Raw genomic sequence first — 23,361 nt, 5'->3', positions numbered from 1 at the left:
CATTTTGCAATTCGACACCCACTTTGCAATTTGACACCAATTTTGCAATTTGACACACATTTTGCAACTTGACACCCACTCTGCAATTCGACACCCATTCAGCAATTTGACACCCATTTTGCAATTCGACACCCATTCAGCAATTTGACACCAATTTTGCAATTTGACACCCATTTTGCAACTTGACACCCACTCTGCAATTCGAAACCCATTCAGCAATTTGACACCCATTTTGCAATTGGACACCCATTCTGCAATTTGACACCCATTCTGCAATTAAACACACATTTTGCAATTCGACACCCACTTTGCAATTTGACACCAATTTTGCAATTTGACACACATTTTGCAACTTGACACCCACTCTGCAATTCGACACCCATTCAGCAATTTGACACCCATTTTGCAATTCGACACCCATTCAGCAATTTGACAACCATTTTGCAATTCGACACCCATTCTGCAATTCGACACCCATTCTGCAATTCAACACACATTTTGCAATTCGACACCCATTTTGCAATTTGACACCCATTTTGCAACTTGACACCCACTCTGCAATTCGACACCCATTCAGCAATTTGACACCCATTTTGCAATTCGATATCCACTCTGCAATTTGACACCCATTCTGCAATTCGACACCCATTTTGCAATTCGACACCCATTCTGCAACTCAACATCCATTTTGCAATTCAATATCCACTCTGCAATTTGATACCAACTCTGCAATTCGACAACCATTTTGCAATCCAACACCCACTCTGCAATTCGACACCCATTCTGCAATTCGACACCCATTCTGCAATTCGGCACCCATTTTGCAATTCAACACCCACTTTGCAATTCGACACCCATTTTGCAATTCAACACCCACTTTGAAATTCAACACCCACTCTGCAATTCGACACCCATTCTGCAATTCGACACCCATTCGGCAATTCAACACCCACTTTGCAATTTGACACCAATTTTGCAATTTGACACCCATTTTGCAACTTGACACCCACTCTGCATTTCGACACCCATTCTGCAATTCAACACACATTTTGCAATTCGACACCCATTTTGCAATTCAACACCCACTTTGCAATTCGACACCCATTTTGCAATTCAACACCCACTTTGAAATTCAACACCCATTCTGCAATTGACACCCATTTTGCAATTCAACACCCACTTTGAAATTCAACACCCACTCTGCAATTCGACACCCATTCTGCAATTCGACACCCATTTTGCAATTCAACACCCACTTTGAAATTCAACACCCACTCTGCAATTCGACACCCATTCTGCAATTCGACACCCATTCGGCAATTCAATACCCACTTTGCAATTTGACACCAATTTTGCAATTCGACACCCATTCAGCAATTTGACACCCATTTTGCAATTCGACACCCATTCTGCAATTCAACACCCACTTTGCAATTTGACACCAATTTTGCAATTCGACACCCATTTTGCAATTCAACACCCACTTTGCAATTCGACACCCATTTTGCAATTCAACACCCACTTTGAAATTCAACACCCACTCTGCAATTCGACACCCATTCTGCAATTCGACACCCATTCGGCAATTCAACACCCACTTTGCAATTTGACACCAATTTTGCAATTTGACACCCATTTTGCAACTTGACACCCACTCTGCATTTCGACACCCATTCTGCAATTCAACACACATTTTGCAATTCGACACCCATTTTGCAATTCAACACCCACTTTGCAATTCGACACCCATTTTGCAATTCAACACCCACTTTGAAATTCAACACCCATTCTGCAATTGACACCCATTTTGCAATTCAACACCCACTTTGAAATTCAACACCCACTCTGCAATTCGACACCCATTCTGCAATTCGACACCCATTTTGCAATTCAACACCCACTTTGAAATTCAACACCCACTCTGCAATTCGACACCCATTCTGCAATTCGACACCCATTCGGCAATTCAATACCCACTTTGCAATTTGACACCAATTTTGCAATTCGACACCCATTCAGCAATTTGACACCCATTTTGCAATTCGACACCCATTCTGCAATTCAACACCCACTTTGCAATTTGACACCAATTTTGCAATTCGACACCCATTTTGCAATTCAACACCCATTTTGCAATTCGACACCCATTTTGCAATTCAACACCCACTTTGAAATTCAACACCCATTCTGCAATCGACACCCATTTTGCAATTCAACACCCACTTTGAAATTCAACACCCACTCTGCCATTCGACACCCATTCTGCAATTCGACACCCATTCTGCAATTCAACACCCACTTTGCAATTTGACACATATTTTGCAATTTGACACCCATTTTGCAACTTGACACCCACTCTGCAATTCGACACCCATTCAGCAATTTGACACCCATTTTGCAATTTGACACCCATTCTGCAATTCGACACCCATTCTGCAATTCAACACCCACTTTCCAATTTGACACCAATTTTGCAATTTGACACCCATTTTGCAACTTGACACCCACTCTGCAATTCGACACCCATTCAGCAATTTGACACCCATTTTGTAATTCGACACCCATTCAGCAATTTGACACCCATTTTGCAATTTGACACCCATTCTGCAATTCGACACCCATTCTGCAATTCGACACCCATTTTGCAATTCGACACCCATTCAGCAATTTGACGCCCATTTTGCAACTTGACACCCACTCTGCAATTCGACACCCATTCAGCAATTTGACACCCATTTTGCAATTCGATATCCACTCTGCAATTCAACACCCACTTTGCAATTCGACACCCATTTTGCAATTCAACACCCACTTTGCAATTCAACACCCATTCTGCAATTCGGCACCCATTCTGCAATTCGTCACCCATTTTGCAATTCAACACCCACTTTGCAATTCGACACCCATTTTGCAATTCAACACCCACTTTGCAATTCAACACACATTCTGCAATTTGACACCCATTTTGCAATTCGACACCCACTCTGCAATTCGACACCCATTCTGCAATTCGACACCCATTCTGCAATTCAACACCCACTTTGCAATTTGACACCAATTTTGCAATTTGACACGCATTTTGCAACTTGACACCCACTCTGCAATTCGACACCCATTCAGCAATTTGACACCCATTTTGCAATTCGACACCCATTTAGCAATTTGACACCCATTTTGCAATTCGACACCCATTCTGCAATTCGACACCCATTCTGCAATTCGACACCCATTTTGCAATTCGACACCCATTCAGCAATTTGACACCCATTTTGCAATTCGACACCCATTCAGCAATTTGACACCCATTTTGCAATTCGACACCCATTCTGCAATTCGACACCCATTCTGCAATTCGACACCCATTTTGCAATTCGACACCCATTCAGCAATTTGACACCCATTTTGCAATTCGACACCCATTCAGCAATTTGACACCCATTTTGCAATTCGACACCCATTCTGCAATTCGACACCCATTCTGCAATTCAACACACATTTTGCAATTCGACACCCATTTTGCAATTTGACACCCATTTTGCAACTTGACACCCACTCTGCAATTCGACACCCATTCAGCAATTTGACACCCATTTTGCAATTCGATATCCACTCTGCAATTTGACACCCATTCTGCAATTCGACACCCATTTTGCAATTCGACACCCATTCTGCAACTCAACATCCATTTTGCAATTCAACACCCACTTTGCAATTCAACACCCATTCTGCAATTCGACACCCATTCTGCAATTCGTCACCCATTTTGCAATTCAACACCCACTTTGCAATTCGACACCCATTTTGCAATTCAACACACATTCTGCAATTTGACACCCATTTTGCAATTCGACACCCATTCTGCAATTCAACACCCACTTTGCAATTTGACACCAATTTTGCAATTTGACACCCATTTTGCAACTTGACACCCACTTCGCAATTCGACACCCATTCAGCAATTTGACACCCATTTTGCAATTCGACACCCATTCAGCAATTTGACACCCATTTTGCAATTCGACACCCATTCTGCAATTCGACACCCATTCTGCAATTCAACACACATTTTGCAATTCGACACCCATTTTGCAATTTGACACCCATTTTGCAACTTGACACCCACTCTGCAATTCGACACCCATTCAGCAATTTGACACCCATTTTGCAACTTGACACCCACTCTGCAATTCGACACCCATTCAGCAATTTGACACCCATTTTGCAATTCGACACCCATTCAGCAATTTGACACCCATTTTGCAATTTGACACCCATTCTGCAATTCGACACCCATTCTGCAATTCGACACCCATTTTGCAATTCGACACCCATTCTGCAATTCAACACCCATTTTGCAATTCAACACCCACTTTGCAATTCGACACCCATTTTGCAATTCAACACCCACTTTGCAATTCAACACACATTCTGCAATTTGACACCCATTTTGCAACTTGACACCCACTCTGCAATTCGACACCAATTCAGCAATTTGACACACATTTTGCAATTCGACACACATTTTGCAATTCAACACACATTTTGCAATTCGACACCCATTTTGCAATTTGACACCCATTTTGCAACTTGACACCCACTCTGCAATTCGACACCAATTCAGCAATTTGACACACATTTTGCAATTCGACACACATTTTGCAATTCGATATCCACTCTGAAATTCGACACCCATTCTGCAATTCGACACACATTTTGCAATTCAACACACATTTTGCAATTCGATATCCACTCTGCAATTCGACACCCACTCTGAAATTCGACACCCATTCTGCAATTCGACACCCATTCTGCAATTCAACACACATTTTGCAATTCGACACCCATTTTGCAATTTGACACCCATTTTGCAACTTGCCACCCACTCTGCAATTCAACACCCACTGTGCAATTTGACACCCATTTTGCAATTTGACACCCATTTTGCAACTTGACACCCACTCTGCAATTCGAGACCCATTCAACAATTTGACACCCATTTTGCAATTCGATATCCACTCAGCAATTTGACACCCATTCTGCAATTCGACACCCACTTTGCAATTCGACACCCATTTTGCAATTCAACACCCACTTTGCAATTCAACACCCATTCTGCAATTCGACACTCATTCTGCAATTCGTCACCCATTTTGCAATTCAACACCCACTTTGCAATTTGACACCCATTTTGCAATTCAACACCCACTTTGAAATTCAACACCCATTCTGCAATTCGACACCCATTTTGCAATTCGACGCCCATTCTGCAATTCGACACCCATTCTGCAATTCGACACCCATTCTGCAATTCAACACCCACTTTGCAATTTGACACCAATTTTGCAATTTGACACCCAATTTGCAACTTGACACCCACGCTGCAAGTCGACACCTATTCAGCAATTTGACACCCATTTTGCAATTCGACACCCATTCAGCAATTTGACACCCATTTTGCAATTAGACACCCATTCTGCAATTCGACACCCATTCTGCAATTCGACACCCATTCTGCAATTCAACACATATTTTGCAATTCGACAGCCATTTTGCAATTTGACACACATTTGGCAACTTGACACCCACTCTGCAATTCGACACACATTCAGCAATTTGACACCCATTTTGCAATTCGATATCCACTCTGCAATTTGACACCCATTCTGCAATTCGACACCCATTTTGTAATTCGACACCCATTCTGCAACTCAACATCCATTTTGCAATTCAATATCCACTCTGCAATTTGACACCCACTCTGCAATTCGACACCCATTTTGCAATTCAACACCCACTTTGCAATTCGACACCCATTTTGCAATTCAACACCCACTTTGCAATTCAACACCCACTTTGCAATTCAACACCCATTCTGCAATTTGACACCCATTTTGCAATTCGACACCCACTCTGCAATTCGACACCCATTCTGCAATTCGACACCCATTCTGCAATTCAACACCCACTTTGCAATTTGACACCAATTTTGCAATTTGACACCCATTTTGCAACTTGTCACCCACTCTGCAATTCGACACCCATTCAGCAATTTGACACCCATTTTGCAATTCGACACCCATTCTGCAATTTGACACCCATTTTGCAATTCGACACCCATTCTGCAATTCGACACCCATTCTGCAATTCAACACACATTTTGCAATTCGACACCCATTTTGCAATTTGACACCCATTTTGCAACTTGACACCCACTCTGCAATTCGACACCAATTCAGCAATTTGACACACATTTTGCAATTCGACACACATTTTGCAATTCAACACACATTTTGCAATTCGACACCCATTTTGCAATTTGACACCCATTTTGCAACTTGACACCCACTCTGCAATTCGACACCAATTCAGCAATTTGACACACATTTTGCAATTCGACACACATTTTGCAATTCGATATCCACTCTGAAATTCGACACCCATTCTGCAATTCGACACACATTTTGCAATTCAACACACATTTTGCAATTCGATATCCACTCTGCAATTCGACACCCACTCTGAAATTCGACACCCATTCTGCAATTCGACACCCATTCTGCAATTCAACACACATTTTGCAATTCGACACCCATTTTGCAATTTGACACCCATTTTGCAACTTGCCACCCACTCTGCAATTCGACACCAATTCAGCAATTTGTCACACATTTTGCAATTCGACACACATTTTGCAATTCAACACACATTTTGCAATTCGATATCCACTCTGCAATTCGACACCCACTCTGAAATTCGACACCCACTCTGCAATTTGACACCCACTCTGCAATTTGACACCCACTCTGCACTTCGACACCCAGTCTGCAATTCAACACCCATTTTGCAAATTGTCACCCATCTTGCAATTTAACACCATTCTGCAATTCAACACCCATTCTGCAATTCGACATCCATCCTGCAAGCTCCTATGTATTAATTTCACTGCCCGAAGCTGAGCCCTCTGCAAATGTTGAAATTGGATATGCAATTCAAGTTCCCAACTTGTTTATTAAAAGGGTAAAGATTTGTGGTCTCAGCATTGATTCTTGTGGAACACCACTTCCCACCGTTTGCCAATGTGAGTAACCACTTTGAAACTGTCTCCTTTCTTTCTCTTTTGTAACAATCGTGCTACCCATCCTGGTACTTGCCCCCAACTACACATGCTCAGAGTTTAGACATTAATCCGCTAGATGGTTCCTGATGTACCATCAATGACAACAGACGAGAGTCGGAAGAGTAAACTGTGGCTTTAATCAGCTAAAAGATACCTGTTGGCAGCCGGCCCCAGAATGAGGGCAGGACTGGAGGTTAGCCACCTTTATACTTGAGCCAGCAGGGACAAACCCAGACATGTAACAAACAGTAAGAACAGTAAGTACCACAAGTAAGAACAGTATGTACAATATAATACAGTGGTTCACCACATTCAACCCCTGTTAAAAAAAAGAGTCCGGCGGGGGTGAAGTGGACGGGTTGAATTAGAGATCGAGTCTGTCGAGGGCTCTGACCTTCTGCTGTGATTGCCTCAGTCCCAGCTGTGGTGAGGACACTGGTGTCGGATGAAGTGTTGAGGCCTGCGTATCCAGGAGCGTGTCGTCTTCCGGATAAGTAGCAACGGAGGGAGACGGTGTAGAGTCGTGAGTAGTAATGGAGGGAGACAGTGTAGAGTCGGGGGTAGTGATGATGGTCGCTGGGGAACCTGCGGGTGCCAAGTCCCGAAGGGAGACTGTGTCCTCCCGCCCGTCATGGTGTGCCACGTAGGCATATTGGGGGTTAGCATGTAGGAGAATGGGGATCCGACACCCATCCGACACCCATCCGACACCGAATGGTTCGACCAGGGGATCCGACTTGTGACTCCTTGCATGCTACTGGAGGAATACGGGCCCTGGAACCATCAGCCAGGACGGGAGCGAGACCCCTGAGGTGGACTTCCTGGGGAAGACAAACATCCTCTCATGAGGGGTCACATTGGTGGCGGTACACAGGAGCAACCTGATGGAGTGGAGCGCATCGGGAAGGACATCCTGCCAGCGGGAGACAGGGAGACTTCTAGGGCTAGAAGGACGGCCTTCCAGAACGTTGCGTTCTCCCTTTCCACCTGTCCGTTTCCCCGGGGGTTGTAGCTGGTAGTCCTGCTTGAGGCGATGCCCTTGCTAAGCAGGAACTGACGCAGCTCATCACTCATGAAGGAGGAACCCCGATCACTCTGGATGTAAGTGGGGAAACCGAACAAGGTGAAGAGGCCGAGCAGGGCCTTGATAACTGTGGCAGAGGTCATGTCAGGGCACGGGATGGCGAAAGGGAAACGTGAGTACTCATCAATGGTGTTGAGAAAGTACACATTACGGTCAGTGGAGGGGAGGGGCCCTTTGAAATCGATGCTGAGGCGCTCAAAGGGGCGGGAGCCCTTTACCAGGTGTGCTCTATTGCGGTTTGCACTCCGCGCAGACCTGGCAGTCCCTGGTCATGGTCCTGACCTCCTCGATGGAGTAAGGCAGGTTGCGGGCCTTGATAAAATGGAAAAAACGGGTGACCCCCGGGAGACAGAGGTCATTGTGGAGGGCCCGAAGTCGGTCTACTTGTGCGCTGGCACATGTACCGCGGGATAGGGCATCAGGGGGCTCATTGAGCTTCCCAGGTCGTTACAAGATATCGTAATTATAGGTGGAGAGTTCGATCTTCCACGTTAGGATCTTGTCATTCTTGATCTTGCCCCGCTGCGTATTCTTAAACATGAAGGCAACCGACCGTTGGTCAGTGAGGAGAGTGAATCGCCTGCCGGCCAGGTAATGCCTCCAATGTCGCACACAATGGCCTGGGCTTCCTTTTCGATGGAGGAGTGTCGAATATCGGAGCCCTGGAGGGTACGGGAGAAGAAAGCCATGGGCCTGCCCGCCTGGTTGAGTGTAGCGGCCAGAGCAAAGTCAGACGCATCGCTCTCCACCTGGAATGGGATGGACACGTCCACAGCGTGCATTGCGGCTTTGGCAATATCTGTTTTGATGCGGTTGAAGGCCAGGCGGGCCTCAGCCATCAGGGGAAAAATGGTGGATTTAATGAGTGGGCGGGCCTTGTCCGCATAATTGGAGCCCCACTGGGCATAATAGGAAAAGAACCCCAGGCATCTCTTCAGGGCCTTGGGGCAGTGGGGGAGTGGAAGTTCCAGGAGGGGGCGCATGCGGTCGGGATCGGGTCCTCGGACTCCATTTTCCACAATGTAGCCAAAGATGGCTAGGCTGGTTGTGCGGAACACGCATTTCTCCTTATTGTATGTTAGGTTAAGGAGCTTGGCGGTGTGGAGGAAATGTTGGAGGTCAGCGTCATGGACCTGCTGGTCATAGCTGCAGATGGTGACATTATCCAGATATGGGAACGTGGCCCGCAGCCCGTACTGGTCAACCATTCGGTCCATCTCCCGTTGCAAGACCGAGACCCCATTGGTGACGCCGAAGGGGACCCTGTGGAAGTGGTAGAGGCGGCCATCTGCCTCAAAGGCAGTGTATTGGCGGTCCTCCAGGTGGATAGGGAGCTGGTGGTACGCGGACTTCAAGTCAATAGTGGAGAAGCCTCGGTACTGCGCAATCTGATTGACCATGTCAGATATGCGCGGGAGAGGGTACGCATCGAGTTGCGTGTACCAGTTGATGGTCTGACTGTAGTCGATGACCATCCGGTGCTTCTCCCCAGTTTTGACGACCACCACTTGGGCTCTCCAGGGGCTAGTACTGGCCTCTATTATCCCTTCCCGCAGGAGTCGCTGGACCTCCGACCTGATAAAGGCCTTGTCCTGAGCACTGTATCGTCTGCTCCTAGTCGGCTTACAGACCGGGGTGAGGTTAGCAAAGAGCGGGGGTGGGGCGGCCTTAAAGGTCGAGAGGCTACAGACGGTGAGAGGGGGCAGGTGCCCATCGAACTCCAAGGTAACACTTTTGAGGTGGCATTGGAAATCTAGACCTAGTAGTAGGGCAGCGCAGAGTAGTGGGAGGACGTAGAGTTTGAAATTTTTGTACTCGACGCCCCGTACTGTAAGGGTTGCGACACAGTACCCACGGACTTCCACGGAATGTGATTCGGAAGCCAGGGAGATTTTCTGGGTCGCGGGTAAAATTGGGAGGGAGCAGCGCCGTACCGTATCTGGGTGAATGAAACTCTCCGTGCTCCCTGAGTCGAAGAGGCAGGTCGTCTCGTGGCCGTTGATCCGGACGGCCATCATGGATTTAGTGAGGGATGAGGTCGAGATTGGTCGAGGTTGATGGAGGCAAGCTTCAGAAGGTGGGTGGGCTGATCGAGGGTAGCGGAGGCCAGCGTACGATCTGGTGAGCAGGGGTTCCGGGAGGCGGTGGGGTGATTCCAAGATAGCGGCCCCCACGGATCGCACGTGGCGGGTGGCGTTGAAGATGGCGGCCCCCACGGGTCGCACGTGGCGGGTGGCATCGAAGATGGCGGCCAAGATGGCAGCCCACACGGGTCGCATGTGGCAGGTGGCGTCGAAGATGCCGGCCCCCACGGGTCGCACGGGCGGATGACGTGAAATATGGGGGCAGTCCCCGTGGGCTACAAGCAAGCTGCTGGGTTTAGAAACAGGTCGGGCCTGGCAGACTTTAGAGAAGTGGCCCTTCTTTCCGCACCCGTTGCAGATCGCGCTCCTTGCTGGGCAGCATTGTCTGGGGTGCTTACCCTGGCCACAGAAGTAACATTTCGGGCCTCCGTAGTTGGCGGGTCGCTGCGCTGCACAGGCTTGCGGCGCCGCTGGGTCGGGTGATGGCGGTGCCCATGACGCCCACGAGGGTGCCGCATGGTCGGAGGTGTAGGCATCCATGTTATGGAAGGCCACTTCCAACGAGTCTGAGAGTTGTACTGTATCTTGGAGGTCGAGTGTACCCCCTTCTAGTAGGCGCTGGCGGATGCAATTAGATTTTATGCCTGCGACATAGGCGTCCCGGATCAGCAATTCGGTGTGCTTGACAGCTGATACCGCCTTACAACTGCAGTTCCGGTCGAGTACCCGCACGGCGCGCAGAAATTCAGCTTGTGATTCTCCGGAGCGCTGTCGCTCGTGGCAAGGAGATGCCTAGCATACACCTGGTTGACTTCCTTAACATACTCCCCCTTCAACAGTGTTATCGCATCCTCGTATGAGGTAGCGTCTCTGATAAGAAGGAAAACTTGCGGGCTCACCCGGGAGTTGAGGACTCGCAGCTTGTGGGTCTCAGCAACGGCAGTGGCAGAGGAATCAATGTAAAATTCGAAGAAGCTCAGCCAGTGTTCAAACGTGGCAGTGGCATCGGCTGCTTGAGGATCCAGCTCCAGGCGATCAGGCTTGAGTGATGGATCCATCTTAAAATTTTAGCTGATTAAATTGATGTGACATCAATGATGACAGACGAGAGTCGGAAGAGTAAACTGTGGCTTTAATCAGCTAAAAGATACCTGCTGGCAGCCGGTCCCAGAATGAGGGCAGGGCTGGAGGTCAGCTACCTTTATACTTGAGCCCGAGGGGCGGAGCCAGCAGGGACAAACCCAGACATGTAACAAACAGTAAGAACAGTAAGTACCATAAGTAAGAACAGTATGTACAATATAATACAGTGGTTCACCACAGTTCCTTTTTCTAAATCTTCTGAAAATCCAATTACATTACATCTACTACATTACCTTTGTCTACTCTCTTTCTACCATTATTATTACTAATACAGAGAGATGTAATGGACATTGTGACTAGGCACAGCCATACAGCGTGCTTTATTTTGCTCTTTCTCCTGCCTCATCCCACATTTGGTAAGTTCCCAGAACAACACCCCTCGGGTTTCTGGAAGTGAAACGTTGATTTTTGTGAGGGGTCGGGCCTATGGGTAAGATCCTCAGACAGACGTACCTTTCTTTTCGTACAGATCAATGTGATTGTGTCTGTGCCGTTCTGTGCCCTGTTCCCGATGGGTCCAGTGTAGTAGCTTGCATTGCTTGCTCTGGAGGTTGTAATTAAAAGCTCTGAATGGGAAAAAGAGAAGAGTTCAAGGCTGTGTTTCCACAGGCTCCAACCACACGGCTCCGTATTTATGCTGCAAATTTATTTTCTATTTTGAAACCATCCATTATGAGGTAAAATTAAACAGAGAATAATGTAAGTATCGATCCTCAGGTCCAGTTCCCAAAATGTTCTGTTTTTTACTCAGGTTAGAGTTGGATGCATGGCAGTCATAAAAATAATTCAATTGACTAAGGAAAATGTATTTCGCCTTCACTTTACCTGAAGCTCCCCTTGACAATTTTGACTCCTTCTCTGCAGTCACTCTGAACTGGGAGCACAGTGCTGTCTGAAGTCTTCATCTAACTGGCCATTCCACATTAGAAGCATAGAAGAATAGAACTATAGAATCCCTACAGTGCAGAAGGAGCCCATTTGGCTCATGGAGTCTGTCCAACCCTCGTAGGAGCACCCTACCTAGGCCCACTTTCCCGCTCTACCTCCCGGAACCCCACCTAGTCTGCACATCTTTGGACACTAAGAGGCAATTTAGCAAGGCCCATCCACCTAACCTGCACATTCTTGGACTTGGGAGGAAACCGAAGCACCCGGAGAAAATCCATGCAGACACAGGGAGAACATGTAAACTCCACACAGGCAATCACCCAAGGCCGGAATTGAACTCAGGGTCCTGGCGCTGTGAGGAAGCAGCTAACCACTGTGCCACCAAGCCGCCCAACAATGTTGGGAGCCTTCGGGGGGTGGGCGGGGGGGGGGGGGGGGGGGGGGAGGCACTCGCAGCCTGAACATGACTGCATTTATCGGGTGCCCATCCATCCATCCATCCATCCATCCATCCATCCATCCATCCATCCATCCACCCATCCATCCATCCATCCATCCATCCATCCATCCATCAATCTCCTGCCCATACACACACCACAGCAACACTCACACTCTGTTACACACATTCCCAGAGTACGCACACAAAAATACACCCAAAGAGCACACTCACATTCGTTCAATACACATTCATGCATATCTCAGAATGAAAAGAAAATTTAAAATGTTTTAAATCCCAGTAAAAATCAGTAATATGAATGCCAATAATGCTGGGGCTCCATTTAAGACAAACAAGACCTGTTCAGAAAGTTTTACTGGTATCCTTCATTTCCACGTTTTACTGGATTTTCCTTCACACATGTCAACACACATGTCTACATGAGCACACACCTTCGCACACGCAATCACATCATCAAAAACACTATTGTCTCCACAGACACACACACACACATGCATCCACATTGCCATGTACACACACTTTCCTAACCACAGTGGATCACACATACTCATGCGTCCACTGACACACAAGTCCCTATATAGCTACGCATACAGTTTGGACTGAAATAAAGCTGATTTACTGCAATAGCAAAGACTAGGTCCATTACTGACTGTTTGCATAACAACCAATTACTAACTGGAGCTAAATCATGTCATGCCATGGCAGTTCTTGGAATTGGAGATGACCTTAGACACAGGGAGCGAAATTGGTCTTGAGGTAGGAGTCAAAGAACAGGGCTAATGGGTATGTATCAGAATTTGCACAATACTAACGACTGGTATCCTCGGGGATAACTACTGGGGGCTGTTGGAATGTTCACGATTGCCAGCCAAGGCTCCAGCTGAGGTGAGTGGCTGCTGCGTCTTGTCTATGATGTGGAACTCGAGATTGTCCTTCTCGCCATTGCATTGGGCTGTCAGACTCGATTGTGCTCTCAGTATGAGTCTTGTGCCATCATATAGCCTCAATCTTGTTTGCGAGGGTTTCATTTTTGGTTTGTCATGTTGAGCCACTTCACACAGATCTGTGAAGGCCATTATGTTGCAAACCGTACCAGTGGCTACCTGGCATTTCTTGTTTACCTGATATTCTCCCTCTGCGGTCATCATGGTGACAGTCACAAACTATTTGTTACCAATCGACTTGACTGAACCAACCTTTTGAATAATGTATTGTTCTTCATCAGATTCATCTCTTGGACTCTCTCCAGTGGCCATCTGTCTCGACTTACTTTGCCTTTTTCTGGCCAAGCACTTGTGTGTGAAACGATTTTGCTTCTAGCAGTTCAAATACTGCTTTACCCATGCTGGGCAATCCGCCTTTCCTGTGTAAGCTGTCCTCCGCGGTATTTTCATCCTGCTGTAAGGGTCCTTCCTGTTTCTTCCCTTACATTCCCTTTCTTTTATTTGCTGTTATCATTTTTGATCCATGGGTGATTAATGAACATGTATCTTTAAGGCAAGCAGCAGAGAGAATGAGGAATTCAGAAGTTGCAGGAAAGAACACTCTGCTTGTTTGAACAGGAGCTTCATAATTGTCAGCACCAGGGAGAGAGAGAGAGATGGGGTGAGACACGGTTTGGTTGAGTGGCTGGTGGCCAATGAATTAGTCCAAAAGGCCGTACTCTGCCCAGTAATTGGTGATGGGAGTGGATCCTATCCCAGTGAAATGATTGTCAGCGTCCCAAGGAGTTTCAGTTTGTCTCCTGAAAGCGCAAGGAGCAGATTTTTCTCTCCTCTTTGTTCTCTCCTGAAAGGCTGTGAGTGCTGTGTTCCTGGGGCTGCAGAGAACCTGAGTGAATGACTGAATCTACAGGAAAACCATTGTAGGCTGCAAACAAAGACAAGAAGCTTCTCTCTCTCTCCAGAAAGGCAATGAGTGTTGTATTTCTGAAATTATGGAGACCTGAATGAATCTACAGTAAAGCCTCAAACTGAAGGAAAAGTTTGAAGAGGAGTAAGGTCCCAGAAACCACCATCTAAATAAAGATTCTTTTTTTTTCCTTTTACTTATGATTGTTTTACCCCTTTCTTCCCCTCTGTGTTTGTCCAGCTTGTGTGTATTAGAGGGTGGGAGCAAGTCAAAGTGCGGAATTAGGAATTGGATGATAATTAACTAGTTGTATATACTGCATATTTTATTATGGTTCTTGATTTAAATAAACAGTAATTGTATTTACATTTACAAACTTGGTGACTGTAATAATTGGATATTTTTCTTAGAATTATTGGTTAATTCACTTGTCTTGTGACTCCTGGTCAAGTGGGGCTGGAATTGACTCCATATTGCCCTTTGTCTGCAATTGTTCTAGTGCTTTGGCTTGGATTATCTCTCAGCATAGTGTGTCTCCCAGTATACTCTACCATACATACGCTCGAGCTGACGTTTCACAACTTCCACATTTTGGCACAGGTTTATCACTTTCTTTGGCATCAGTTTCTCATCTTTCAATAGACATGCTCTGACAAGGCATCTCTCACACCGAGGACCAATCTATCTTTAATCAGATCATCTTATAGCTGTCCAAATTCATATGATTTTGCCAGGTGCATTAGTTCTGCCACATAATGCTCAATTGACTAATTTTCACGCTGAACTCTAGCGTTGAATACATAATATTCATATGTAACATTCATTCAAGGTTCAAAAGGTGCATTTGAAGCTTTCAAAATCTCTCATCTTTTTTCTTTTGCTTGTCAGTTAGAGTTAGAGTGGCTATACACTTTGTAGTAGTCCCTCCCTGACAATGTTAGGAATGTGGCTACTCTTATCATTTCATGCGTATTAATTCAATCTGTTTCAACCACATAGTTTTGCCATTGTAAGTGGAAAACTACCGTTTTTCCATACATTATTTTCAATTGGACTGGAAATGTGATTGCAGCCTCTGTTTGTGTTTCCTTTGTCCTTTTTCTCTGCAGCCAGTAATTTCACTAGCAGCCTGTGTGTGCTTTTTTACCCTTTCTTCAGCAGCTTTTTTGCAGATTTGGACTTTTCTGTTCACCTTTCTGAGCTGTCTCACTTGCAGCCTTGCAACCTTTGGCAGTTTTCCCTTGTTTGTTTTGTTGCAGATTTTGAAGCTGTGTTCTCAGTGTCTTCTCTATTTTTCTTCATTTCTGTACTTCATCAGTATGATTCTCAGAGACACTTTATTCACCTGACCTAAGATGCCTGCCTCTAGAAGCGGCCTCACGGCATAGTCACGTGACTATGAAATGAATGAAATGAAATGAAAATCGCTTATTGTCACAAGTAGGCCTCAAATGAAGTTACTGTGAAAAGCCCCTAGTCGCCACATTCCGGCGCCTGTTCGGGAAGGCTGGTACGGGAATTGAACCGTGCTGCTGGCCTGCCTTGGTCTGCTTTCAAAGCCAGCGATTTAGCCCTGTGCTAAACCAGCCAGAGGTGTAGAGACTGGTTACATTTAACAATCCAAACTATATAGGGCTTTTAACATCTAAAGTTGATTTACAAAATTGTAGAATTATACAGCAGAGAAAGGCCATTTCGCCCATCATGTCTGCCTGGTTTTCCCCAGAGTACTCCCAATTCCATTTAGAAAGTTACTTTGAATCTGGTTCTTCAAAGGAGTATAATCAAGCAAAGAAATTGGCATCAAGTCACATAAGGTGATATCAGAGTAGATGACCAAAAAGTTTCAAAGAATGTCTTAAAGTGGGGAACAGAGAGAGGGAGAACGAAGAGGCACAGAGATTTAGGGAGCAAATCCCAAAGCCGTGGGCCTAGGCAGCTAAAAGCACAGCTGCCAATAAAGGTACCTTTATTCTCCAGAGGCCCCAACCATTCTGATACCTTCGTCAGCATGGCCGACCTCCACCCCAGTAAGATTTGCTGCCAGACAATCAGTGAGGCAAAGGCCATGATATCGGCCTCCTTGCCCTCTCGCAGCTCTGGCAGGTCCAAAACACCGAAATACGCCACCAAATGGCACGTCAGCATATTCACCTCCACAATCTCTGACAGGGTGGAAATCGATGCCCAGAATCCCCCCAACTTTGGGCACATTCAGAACATATGAACATGATTCGTAGGCCCCCTTCTGCACCTCCTGCATGTGTCCCCAACCTCAGGGAAGATCACACTCATACGAGGCCGAGTCATATAGGCCCTGAGCACAACTTGAACTGTATAAGGCTCATTCTGGCACAGGATGATGCCAAATTTATCAGGTGCATAATTTCACTCCAGGCCCCCCCTCCCCAACTCTATCCCTAATTCCTCCTCCCATTTCCATCTTATCTCCTCCACTGGCACCTTTGCGGTTTCCTAAAATCCACCCATAAATGTCCGCAATCCTCCCTGCCCCCAGCTACTCCTGAGTTAGCAATTGATCCAATAGTGTATGCTTTGGCAGCTGAGGGAACGAGGGAAGCTCATTACAAACAAAATTCCGGACGTGCATTAATCTTAATTCCCTCCCCCTCGGCAGCTGGAACTTACCCTGCAACTCCTCGAGCCTCGCGAACCTCCCCTCTGCAAACAGGTTTGTTACCCGCTCTGCCCCTTCCCTAAACCCCCAGCTCCTCTGTGTCGTGTGTACCCCTGCTGGTATGAACCTATGATTCCTACATATTGAAGCCAATATCGACATACCCCCGCATTCCAAAATGCCACCTCAGTTGGTTCCATATTTTGAGGGATGACACCACAACGGGACTGTTGGTGTGCCTACCTGGAGAGGACGGGAGGGGAGCCATCACCAGGGCCCTTAAGCACACCGTCACACAGGAGGCCTCCTCCGCCTGCATCCATTCCCCCTCCCCATCACCATCTCAGCTTCTCCACATTTGCTGCCCAATAGTACTATAGCTGTTTTGGGAGCGTCAACCCCCCCCCCCACTGGCCATCCTCTTTGCAAAAAAGACCTCTGGATCCTAGGCATCTTTCCTGCCCATACAAATTCTGAAATTAATTTATCCACCCTCCGAAAGAATGCCTTTGAAAGGGATATCAGAAGGGACTGAAAAACAAATAAATACCTCGGCACAATGTTCATCTTTACGGTCTGTACCCTCCATGCCAAGGACAATGGTAGAGCATCCTACCTCTTCAAATCCGCTTTTATCCCCTCTCCCGCACTTGCCAACTTCCACTTACGCATCGTGGCCCAGTCATGGGTCATCTGACTTCCCAGATACCGAAACCTTATCTTGGCCAGCTAAATGGCAATGCTTCCAAATTCACACTCCTCCCCTCTGCGTTCACCGGGGATACCTCACTCAGTGCCACATTCAGTTTGTACCCAGATAAGGCACGAAACTCCCCTAGTAGGTCCATTATTTTCAAGCGAGTCATTAAACATCACAGGAGATGGGGCGCCAACTCTGCCGAAAATTGTTCATAAAATTCTACCGGAAAGCCCGTCCGGCCCCGGTGTCTTCCCTGACTGCATTAACCAACATACTCCATTATCTCCTGCAATCCCAATGGCGCCTCCAGTCCCTGTCCCTTTATTCTCTCCACCTCTGGGAACACTAACCCATCTAAAAAGTGCCCCATCTCCGCGTCCTCCCCTCAGGGCTCAGATCTATACAGCCTGCAATAGAAGGCCTCGGATGCCTCATTATTTTTTTTCTGCCGTTGTCACCAACTCTCCTCCACATCCCTTACCTCACTGACGGGCTAGCAGCCTTCTCCCCCTATTCATAAAGCAGCCCCCTTGAGTGCCGAAGCTGACCCACCACCTTCCCTGTTTCTTCCGTTCTGCCAACAGCTCCCTAGATGGGGCCACCAAGTACCATCAATTCACTTCTACAATGGCATCCACCAACCTCTGTCTCCGCCCTCTCAACGTTGTGCCTGTGGGCCTTGTAAGACAAGGATCACAAGAAATTTGATGAAGTGATGAAGCACTTCGATAGCTTTGTTCCCCTCAGAAAAATGAAATGTTTGAGCGCTATATGTTCCTTATGCGTACCCAGAGACCTGGCGAATCATTTGATCGTTTTGTCATGGACTTGAGGCTGAAGGCCCAGTCAGACAACTTCAGTGACCTGAAATCTTTGTTAATTTGCGACCAAATTGTCTTTGGTTTACTTGGTGATAAGCTTCGGACGATATTATTGCGGGAGGAAGATTTGGTGCTGGAAAAGGCGGTGGAGATTTGCCAGGCGAACGAGTTTGCTGCACAAAGAATAGGCGCACTCTGCGCAAAACGTTTTGGAGCCAACGTGGAAGAAGAAGCCAGCGCCATTAGTGATGTGACGCACGTCAGGAAGAAACGTGGTCTCAGCGTGGGTGGCCATTTTAAGTGGCCGACAGGAGCCATCTTGTGCCAAAAATATCCCACGGCAATGCCCGGCCTACGGAAAAGTTTGTTCCAGGTGCGGCCGTGTTGGGCAATTTGCAAAACAATTGTTTTGCGCGTTCCACCATGGACCATGCACGAGTGGTACATGCAGTAGATGAGAGAAACACAGAAGCACAGTTTTCATCGATCTCATCAGGGCGAGAAACCAGAAAACTCTGAGAAACAAAGATGAAAACAAAATTGTAAGAAAGAATGAAGATAATTAGAACACTCCTTTACATCCGTACTCAAATTGAAGGTAATGCTAAATTATGCTTTCATTCATTGTGACTTTGACCCTAAAGCGACGGCGAATCCCGTGACTCAACATGCTTTGCAAAAGCTAAATGTGCAGCAAGACTTTGTTGATCAGCCAGGGCTGATGATAGACTTCAGAACAAGAACTCTGGAGACCTTTGATGTTTGCGAACTAGTGCCCTCAGTGGCAGGCATGAAGCACACAATACGCATTCACATTGGAGACATAAATGTGTACTCAGTACCTGGGATAAAATCATGTGAATCCCTGAATCTAGTCGAGCGGCTAAATATCCCAGAAGATAGCTGGTCACCTGAGCACAGTGAATCCCTACAAGGCATTACGGTGTGCACGGTGTATGAGGATTCAGAAGAAATCCTAGTGAAAGACGACAAACCAGGCGTAGGGACGGAACTGCCGGCGAGCATTCCGCAATTCTGTTTAACAGTCTTGAAGACCATGCACAGACTCAATGGCATGAAACGAGAACATGATGAACCCGTATTAAAGCATCTACGAGATATGAGTGTTAAATGGACAGAAAATGAAAAGCCGTGGAGCTTCATTCTGGACTTTATGAGGCACAATCAATTTGACTGGAGACGAAGTTGAATCCAAACTGAAGCTTTATTAGTATCAGATGTGTGGCCTCCCACAGCAGCTGACAAAATGGCTGCGAGCTGGAGGCCACGTATATTTATAACCCAGCTCCTGGGCAGAGCTAGCATGCAGGGGCCCAGGTGAACCTGTAGTGCTGGTTCTACCGTACAACCTCTAATATCAGAACACAGTGGTTTACCACATTCACCCCCTGTTAAAATTGAGTCCGGCGGGGGTGGTGGATAACTATATACAATTAGCAATTCTTAATATTTACAGAGCAGTAAAAAAATGTCTCTGGTCATCCGGCGGGCCGGTCAGAGGTTCAGCCGGTCCGATGCCTTGATGGTCCTTTGAGATCGACGAAGTGGAGATGGCGATGTTGGTGCTGTCGTGGTCGAAGTTGACTCCGGGAGCGTGCCGGAATCCTCTTCATCAACGAGGATGGGCAGAGGGAGGTCCTGGGGGCAGCGGGGGCGGGGAGGGTGGCACCGGGGGCGACGGGGGTGGTGTGGGGGTGGAACCTGCTGGTGCCAGGTCCCTGAGGGAGACGGTATCCTGGCGGCCGTCGGGGAACGCCACGTAGGCGTACTGTGGGTTTGCTGGGAGCAGGTGCATCCATTCCACCAACGGATCCACCTTGTGGAGCCGCACATGTTTACGGAGAAGCACGGTTCCCGGAGCTGTGAGCCAAGTTGGGAGCGATACCCCGGATATGGGTTTCCTGGGGAAGGCAAAAAGACGTTCATGCGGCGTACTGTTAGTGGCAGTGCAGAGTAATGAGCAAATGGAATGTAGTGCATCAGGGAGGACCTCTTGCCAGCGGGAGGCCGGGAGATTTCTGGACCATAGGGCCAGCTGGAAGGCCCTCCATGCCGTCCCATTCTCCCTTTCTACCTGTCCCTTTCCCGAGGGTTGTAGCTCGTCGTTCTGCTGGAGGCGATACCCCTGCTGTGCAGGAACTGGCGTAGCTCATCACTCATGAATGAGGATCCCCTGTCACTGTGGATGGAGGCGGGGAAGCCGAACAGAGTGAAGATAGAATTAAGGGCTTTAATGACGGTGGCAGACATCATGTCGGGGCATGGGATGGCGAAGGAAAACCGGGAGTATTCATCGACCACACTGAGGAAATATGTGTGTCGATCGGAGGAGGGAAGGGGGCCTTTGAAATCCACGCTGAGGCGTTCAAAGGGACGGGAGGCCTTCACCAGGTGCGCGCGGTCCGGCCGGTAGAAGTGCGGCTTGCACTCCGTACAGACCTGGCAGTCCTTGGTGATCGTCCTTACTTCCTCGATGGAGTAGGGCAAATTTCGTCCCTTTCTTTTTTTACGCAGAGGGTAGTGGGTGCCTGGAACTCGCTACCGGAGGAGGTGGTGGAAGCAGGGACGATAGTGACATTTAAGGGGCATCTTGACAAATACATGAATAGGATGGGAATAGAGGGATAGGGACCCAGGAAGTGTAGAAGATTGTAGTTTAGTCGGACAGCATGGTCGGCACGGGCTTGGAGGGCCGAAGGGCCTGTTCCTGTGCTGTACATTTCTTTGTTCTTTGTTCTTTGTTCTTTGTTAATGCAGTGGTACAACCGAGTGACCCATAGGTGACAAAGGCTGTCATACAGGGCCTAGAGTCGGTCTACCTGTGCTCTGGCACATGTACCTCGGGATAGGGCATCTGGGGGCTCGTTGAGTTTGCCAGGGCGATACTTAATCTCGTAATTTTAGGTGGAGAGCTTGATTCTCCACCACAAGATTTTATCATTTATCAGTGTGTTGTTGAACATGAAGTCTACCGACCGTTGGTCAGTGAGGAGAGTGAATCTCCTGCCGGCCAGGTAATGCCTCCAATGTCGCAGAGACTCAACGATAGCCTGGGCCTCCTTTTCGACGGATGAGTGCCGAATTTCGGAGGCATGGAGGGTGCGGGAAAAGAATGCCACGGGCTTGCCTGCTGGGGGAGGAGGAGCTCCATGAGGGGGCGCATGCGGTCGGGATCGGGCCCCAGAACTCTGTTCTGGACTATGTAGCCAAGGATGGCTAAGCGGTTTGTACGGAACACACATTTCTCCTTGTTATACGTGAGGTTGAGGAGAGTGGCGGTGCGGAGAAATTTAGCAAGGTTGGCGTCGTGGTCGTGCTGATCATGGCCACAGATGGTCACATTGTCTAGGTACGGAAACGTGGCCCGCAAGCTGTGCCGGTCGACCATTCGGTCCATCTCCCTGTGGAAGACCGAAACCCCATTGGTGACGCCGAAGGGGACCCTAAGTAAGTGATATAGCCGGCCGTCTGCCTCAAAGGCGGTGTATGGCCGGTCCGATTTACGGAATGGGGAGCTGGTGGTAAGCGGATTTCAGGTCCACCGTTCAGAAGACCCAGTACTGTGCAATCTGGTTAAGCATGTCAGATATGTGTGGGAGGGGGTACGCGTCGAGCTGTGTGTACCTGTTGATGGTCTGGCTGTAGTCCACGACCATCCGGTTTTTCTCCCCAGACTTAACCACTACCACTTGAGCTCTCCAGGGGCTGTTGCCGGCCTGGATGACTCCCTCCCGAAGCAACCGCTGGACCTCGGACCTAATGAAGGCCTTATCCTGGATGCTGTACCGTCTGCTCCTGGTGGCAACGGGGTGCAATCTGGAGTTAGAGTGGCAAAGAGGGAAGGAGGATCGACCTTCAGGGTCGCCAGGCCGCACACAGTGAGGGGTGGTAAGGGTCCGCCGAATTTAAGGGTCATGCTCTGGAGGTTGCACTGAAAGTGCAGGCCGAGGATCAGTGCAGCGTAGAGGTTAGGGAGGACGTAGAGGCGAAAGCCATGGAACTCTACGCCTTGGACTGTGAGCGTGACCGTGCAGTACCCTCGGATCGCTACGCGATGGGATCCGGAGGCCAGGGAGATACTTTGATTGGTAGGGTGTAGGGTGTACCTTAAGGGAGCAGCACCTTACCGTATTCGGGTGTACAAAGCTCTTGGTGCTCCCGGAGTCCAGGAGGTCACATGGCCGTTGATTTTCACGCTGGTGGATGCGTTGGTCAGAGTATGTGGTCGGGACTGGTCGATTGCCATGGATGCGAGCCGTGGTTGATCGTCGGTTAGTGAGGCGGCCGCTGAGTCGGGGTCCTGAAACGTCGTTGGTATCCATGTGCTGCGGGGTGGACAAGATGGCGGTGCCCGGAGGTCCCGGTGATTACAAAATGGCGGCGCCCATGGAACGCACATTGCAGGGTGGAGCAAGATGGCGGCGCCCATAAAACGCACGTGTTGTGCGGGGGAGAAGATGGCAGCGCCCATTGCTCGCACATGGCCTGGGGAGGAGGGGAGGATAGCGGCACCCATTGTCCGTGACCGGGGGGGGGGGGGGGGGGGGGGGGGGCGAC

The 23,361-nt window shown here is 48.0% G+C and overlaps 1 protein-coding gene across 1 annotated transcript in view; it reads right to left on the bottom strand.

The window, feature by feature from the left end:
• Positions 1-23,361, bottom strand: part of mst1 (macrophage stimulating 1) — a 261,194-nt gene that overhangs the window by 188,952 nt on the left and 48,881 nt on the right. The window contains exon 3 of the mRNA XM_072472033.1: positions 11,882-11,994. Within this exon, the coding sequence (XP_072328134.1) occupies positions 11,882-11,994 (113 nt within the window). The remainder of the gene's footprint in view (positions 1-11,881; positions 11,995-23,361) is intronic.

This window comes from Scyliorhinus torazame, chromosome 13, assembly GCF_047496885.1.
Source record: "Scyliorhinus torazame isolate Kashiwa2021f chromosome 13, sScyTor2.1, whole genome shotgun sequence".
NCBI lineage: Eukaryota > Metazoa > Chordata > Chondrichthyes > Carcharhiniformes > Scyliorhinidae > Scyliorhinus > Scyliorhinus torazame.
Note: the sequence above shows the minus strand (reverse complement) of the source record. Positions and strands in the feature narration are given on the sequence as shown.